Source organism: Lolium rigidum, chromosome 5 (genome assembly GCF_022539505.1).
Source record: "Lolium rigidum isolate FL_2022 chromosome 5, APGP_CSIRO_Lrig_0.1, whole genome shotgun sequence".
NCBI lineage: Eukaryota > Viridiplantae > Streptophyta > Magnoliopsida > Poales > Poaceae > Lolium > Lolium rigidum.
In genome coordinates this window covers 56,119,997-56,126,072 of record NC_061512.1, presented here as the reverse complement: position 1 = coordinate 56,126,072, position 6,076 = coordinate 56,119,997, and the positions used below count along the sequence as shown (strand labels likewise).

The 6,076-nt window shown below is 40.8% G+C and overlaps 1 protein-coding gene across 3 annotated transcripts; it reads right to left on the bottom strand.

Annotated features, from left to right (window-relative positions):
* Positions 1–445: 445 nt before the first annotated feature.
* Positions 446–5,047, bottom strand: LOC124653755 (serine/arginine-rich SC35-like splicing factor SCL30). Of its 3 annotated transcripts, none has more exons than XM_047192818.1 (8): positions 4,966–5,047; positions 3,892–4,138; positions 3,722–3,799; positions 2,606–2,770; positions 2,484–2,530; positions 1,617–1,683; positions 1,326–1,505; positions 446–586 (listed from the first exon to the last, which is right to left on the bottom strand). In XM_047192818.1, the coding sequence occupies exons 2-8, from the start codon at positions 4,128–4,130 to the stop codon at positions 463–465; spliced, it is 900 nt and encodes a 299-aa protein (XP_047048774.1). In that variant the 5' UTR covers positions 4,131–4,138; positions 4,966–5,047; the 3' UTR covers positions 446–462. The 3 variants fall into 3 exon arrangements, with proteins under 3 accessions (XP_047048774.1, XP_047048776.1, XP_047048775.1); XM_047192820.1 differs by lacking the exon at positions 4,966–5,047 and adding an exon at positions 2,950–3,254 and having other exon boundaries at positions 3,892–3,910; XM_047192819.1 differs by lacking the exon at positions 4,966–5,047 and adding an exon at positions 2,950–3,344 and having other exon boundaries at positions 3,892–3,908.
* Between the last annotated feature and the right edge of the window lie 1,029 nt (positions 5,048–6,076).

Here is a 6,076-nt window from a genome sequence, read left to right as displayed (position 1 = left end):
ATTATCCAAATGTTTCAGTAACCAGTTCAGCTATTCAATATATAAACCATTTCATGAATACTTTGTAAGGTTGAAAGATAGATCCCTCGAGTTTTAGCAGGAGTGCCTTGCAGCTGCATGTCAGCTGTTGAGCCACCGTCCAGCTTTTTCACTCCTTAGTACGCTTCAGTGTTGGATCAAATCACAAATCTTTTTCCAAACAAAGTCAATGGAAAATGGGTGCCTGAGACTCCAAAACCCGTACATAGACAAGACAGACACATGGTCGACAAGCTAAAAGGTAATAAGATTCAACCGTACAACAGCAACAAAGCCAGCATAGAACAGGCTAAAGGTCTATGACAGACAGCTACACTCAATACAACACACACAAAGGGTTTTACTGGAACCAAACAGGGTCTGATAACGGTAGAAGCTAGACAGAGGCACGAAATAAGAACTGACGCTGGTGGCAACTTCTTATCAGTCACTGTGGGCGGGGGAGGCCTCAGGGGACCTAGAGCGGGATCCTGGAGGTGAACCTGAAGCTGGCCTGGCTGCCCTACGGCGTGAAGGGGAACCATCACTGTCTGGGGCTGGTGACCTCCTGTAGACATAAACCATTGTAAGGAGATTCACTATACAGTGACAATATTGCTTAATCTATGACATTTTACAAGACAAGTATTTGCATTTCCCAGAACTTATGGAGAATAAGATCCAAAGTATGCTTATATAAGGTGATACTACCTCCATCCCAAGGCTTAAGGCCTATATTTTTTTCAGAAAGTCAAACTATGTTAAGTTTGACTAAGTTTTTATCAAAAATCATTAACATGCAAAGTACAAAATCAACATCATTAGATAGATAATGAAATATATTTTCATATGGTACCTACAAAATATCATATTTGTTCATAAATTTTTCAAGTTTGGTCAAACTTTACTTCGTTTGACTTTCTGAAAAAAAATATAGGCCTTAAGCCTTGGGATGGAGGTAGTATCCCATAACTAATGGAGAATAATGCTAAATGTACGTCAGCATTAGCGAGCAGAATGTAGGCACTATGAACTGCAGCCATTCATTTCATGTCTTCATTGATACTCTGCTGTCCTTAAGCCTTCAGTGTGCAGTATGAATATGTAACAGAACAAACTGGAGCATAAAAACAACCACGATAGAGATGGTATGAGGTTTTAAACTCTTTTTGTAATACAACTAGTATATATAAAGACTTACAATGAAGAAACAGCCATAGAGATAGGATAAGCAGCAAGAATTCGATATGCACAACTGTCTAATGCAATGAAGGCACAGGAGTATCAACAAGACAGCCATAACTTACTTATCATAACCATTATCAGCATCACGTTGGTCACCTTCCCCACCAGCAGGAGAATAGGATTTCCGCTTGTCTTCTCCATGTTCTTTTGGGTGACGCACAGGAGATTTTGTGCGGTGAGAATCCCTTCCCCGTGGTGAAGCAGAGTAGTCATCTCGCCTTCTAGGAGCAGGAGAGTATGACCTTTTTTCAAAGAAAAACATTAAAACAATAAATGACTGAAGAATCAAAGTTGAATAGCTATAGGAATGTCAAATGCCAAGGGAAATTACTAAAAACATGTTACAGGCCTACCTTGACCGAGCACGGCCACCACCACGAGGGCCAGGGGAGAATGAGCGTGAACGCGAACGAGATCTCCCTGTAGGAAACATGAGAGGCTATAAGCAATTTGGTACACCGACAAGATAAAGTTGCACTGAATTTGAAATATTAAAACATACTCCCTCCATTCCATAATTCTTGTCACAGATTTGGATGTATCTACACACATTTTAAGCATGGATACATCCAAATCCGCGACAACAATTATGGAAGGGAGGAGGTAGCAAGTTCATAGCAACTGCAGATTTCACACCTTCAAAAATCTGAAATAAGACAAACTTGTGTGCAATGAGTCTAGTGTAATCTCAACTTGAGACATTCATAGCACAGGAGCAGTGGTGGATTCAAAAGTTCGTGGGTGGGAAGGTATGCACATAAGTATTAGTCTTAAGACAACTTTGACACTTATCAAGATTGCAAAGGTGCAAATAAACAAAGAATCCAATGCTATCTATATTCATTAGTTATACAAAAAAAAATAGAATCTATAAGAAAATCAACTAATTTTCAGTGCCCTGTTATTTTATAACTTCGAACAACTAAGAAGATTTCATCGCAAGTGACTACCCATACTGACCACTGTAAAAAATAGATATTTAATCCTTATTTTATAACTTTGAACAACTAAGAAGATTTCATCGCAAGTGACTACCCATACTGAGCACTGTAAAAAATAGGTATTTAATCCTTATGATTCTACCTACTTACACGGTCTAAACAGAGATAAAGCAAAATCCTGGAACGTACATCAGGAATTCTAAACACTTATCCTGGTAAAACGCAAAAACAAGGTTTCAGAATTATATATGTTGCATTTTTACAGGAAGAGGATATTACCATGGTGAGACGAACGGCGGCCTTCATGACCACCTCCAGAATACCCCCTGCAAAGTAACAGTCATTTCAGTTAACCACAAGAGAAGACAAGGCAAATCTTCACACAGAATGGAAATGCATACCTGACTCTAGTTCTAGTACGCATATCCTCTGGCCTTTTCCGCGACTCAGCAGCAAGCACGACCGTTATCTCCCGGCCAAAAAATACCTGGCGATTCATGTGATATTGGGCCTCAGAGGCATCATAAGGGTCGACAAACTCCACAAACGCAAACCCTCGCGGCTCCCTGCACATGTAAATTTCATCAGACAAAGTAGGTTAAGAAAAATTGATGAAACATCATATAAACAATAATTTTGAGTGTATCAAACGCTCATAAGTAGTGTGTATTCCTGTTATGTTACCATCGCAGTTAAAAAAATTCAGTATGTGCTCTTGGCAAAGCACAGTCAACAACTTACTAACATCTCCGTCAAAAGGGAAGCAAGAGCTGCAAAAGGCAGTTACACGTCCACGCTCTAGTATCTTTGTTTCTTGTATAACAACTACGGTACGGCAATTCTCGTAAAGAGCATCGAGCATCTTCGTAAAAGCATTTGCTTCAGTTCCCCAATGTGAAAAGTCATGAAAGTACTTGAAATCAACTTCGCCCCATTTTATCTTCTCATGGACCAACCACACAGTACAAGTCTCTTCCCTCCGTGAAATTAAATTTCTCTACCAATCAAGTCTTTGTCTTCGTAGAAGAACTTCTTGATTCACACAAGACTCTATCTTGCCAAGCAAATGAATTGTAGGATTATTAAAAAAGCATTCTTCAAGAAATCAAGGGCTTGTATTTACTTCAAACCAATACAACCCTGGGAATCATTTCAGGAAAAAAAATCACACAGGGCAAGGATGAATGAGTAGGACAAGTAATCTAAATATTACCAAATTAGGACATTATGTATTCTAGTGGCAGGAATAAACCAGTGGTGCACATCAGCATACTTAAAATGATTAGAGCATTTTTTTATGGAGCTTAAATGCACAAAGTGGTTGCAGAGAAGCTGGAAGATGCTCGCAAAGTCACAAGTTCCGTTAATGAAACAAAGGTTAATCAATAATTTTAGAGAAGCTTCTAAGCTCATGTGGCAACAATGCAGACAAGCTTTCAACCTTTGTACATTTGCCATCATTAAACACAGCAAAATAGTTTGGCAACTGCTAACCAATTTGACTTCATACAACTTACCCGCTGTAATAATCCTTTGGCAAGTAAACATCCCTAACGGGACCAAACCTTTCAAAGGGAACACGAAGATCCTCCGCTCTGTCAAAGTTGACAAAATCAAAAGTTTGTAAATCAAAGTATTGCTTCTTGAGTGGAAATTAAAAAAGGTATCCATGCCACAGTTTATGCACCTGGCGCTTAATGGGATGTTGCGGACCAAGAGACTCCCGGATCCCTGCTCCTTCCGTCCTCCATATCCACCCCTCCTAGGGGGACTTCTTCCTCTGCCACCATATCCCCTCCTCGGGGGGCTACGGCCCCTTGGGGGGCTGCCTCCATATCCTCTCCTCGGAGGGCTACGGCCCCGTGGGGGGCTGCCTCCATATCCTCTCCTCGGGGGGCTACGGTGTGGGGGACTGTACCTCCTCATAGTGTTGTCTGTAATCAACATTACACGAAGTGCGGGAAATGTTAACGGCATAATCAAATAAACAAGAAAACTTACTGGAATTATCAGCACATATTGGTTTATCAAAACAGTTATCAATGGTTCCCGAATTTTTGGATAAGAAAAGGTGTAAATTCTGCTATTTTGGACTTATCAATGGGTAGACACAAGCAGTATGAAAGCAGTCTTCTAGCACAAACATGGGACTATGGTACAAGTCTTATACTGTATCAATATTTGCATAATCAAGACAGAATCGACCATGCTATATTATGCATAGTTCACCAGATAAATCCTACGACTATAAGCATCCCATCTAAAGCTCACGAGATAACATCGAAATGCTAATTACTAATCATAGGAAGATGCAGCCTGCCAAGAGAACCAGTTACCACACCAGCATATGCATGTTACCACATTCCACACAATCAATAAAATCTCTGAACAAAATATAAGCATGCCACCGGACAGAGCGATTCACAGGTTGCCACAGGGTTATGTGTGTCGACGGTCAACAGTCACAAGGGTAGCATGTCAAAGACAGGAATTTTGACGCCAAAAGAAGTAGGAATGCACGCGACACACCAGATTCCCATCGCCATCTCTCGGGTCAGAGTTAGCTCAAGACTGGCACGATAACGAGGCTATACGGAAACAAGTAAGTGCTAAGCAAAGATTTCCGAAGTGCGCGTGGATCTGCGCGTATGGCGAAGACCTAGGGTTTGCGGAGGAAACAACACGCAAGAACACACGCACGTACGAACACGCTCGCAAGCACGCGTAGATGGGGAGGGACGGTAGGGGAGAGGGGGGTTACTGGGTTCGTCCGGTGAGCGCCCGTGAAGGCTCCGCCGCCGCCGCCGCCGGCTCGAGGGTGCGAAGGGAATGGGGAAATGAGGGCAGGGCGAGGTCGAAGCCCCAGGTGAAGGCGCGATAGAGATAGACGGGTGGCCGGGTTTTATGGGCCTTCTACGATTTGGGCCTGTGGTTCACTGGGAGAGAGAAAAGGATGCCCACTGTTACTATTTTATTTTTTTAGAGGTTACTATTCATTAGTTAGTTTTTAAAAACTATACTTTTGCTTGAAATACCCGTAATTTCTAACAAAAGGTATTTTTGCGAATTCTTAGAGCTTTATAGATTAACTGACAGGATTACAATCCTAATCCTTATCCAATTACTAGTTGAATGACATCGGTCAAGGCGCTGCGCTGTTACTTCTTGTTGCTGCTAGTTTCCAAAACCATCACTTCATCATATCTTTTAGATAAACAAGACAAATGATTTCTAACTTACAATTACCATATTAACTAGAAAAATTATCAGATAAAATTTACTCAGCTGCCAGATTTTAACCACATATGAAGATCATCAGCGAAAAACATCAGGCTAATCTAGCAACTACTCAGGATTAATCTGGCAGCTAAGTCTAACTAATTTGGCAATCCACACTAATTAATCTTGAAAAATCTATTAGTTAATATGGCAATTCTCGCTAAAGTAACCTGGCAATTGCTACTAAATTAACTTGGCAATTAGTAATACTAGATGATGCCCCGCGCGTTGCCGCGGTATTTTTTTAAGTAAATATTAGAAGTTTCAGCCTAAAAAAATAAACATAACACCAAATTGGCACCGATTCCCTTGGCAACAATACGATAAGAATCACATCATGTTCTCCGACGAAACTGTACTGGTTCAGAGCTATGAAAAGAGAATACATTAACCTGCACGCCTTTTGGATAACCGGATTACCTCATTATGTGACATTGCAGTAAAATGGTTTGAAAGGATAGGTTGAGAGCTCTGCATCGAAGCATGGAACGATGCATGAATAAGATACTTTTCAGCTTTTTTCTTTTCAAAATACGGCAAGAGACTTCCTACTTTCATTGACAAAAGAGAAAAAAGCTTTTTTTCATCTCTCT

Bases quoted from the DNA above. Each gene is read 5' to 3' on its own strand.
- LOC124653755 (XM_047192818.1), bottom strand. From the start codon at position 4,130: ATGAGGAGGTACAGTCCCCCACACCGTAGCCCCCCGAGGAGAGGATAT. The intron at 2,531-2,605 runs GTATGCATTTCC...GTTACTTTGCAG, and splicing joins CGTACTAGAACTAGAGTCAG to GGGGTATTCTGGAGGTGGTC. The intron at 1,506-1,616 runs GTAGGCCTGTAA...CTTTGAAAAAAG, and splicing joins GGTGGCCGTGCTCGGTCAAG to GTCATACTCTCCTGCTCCTA.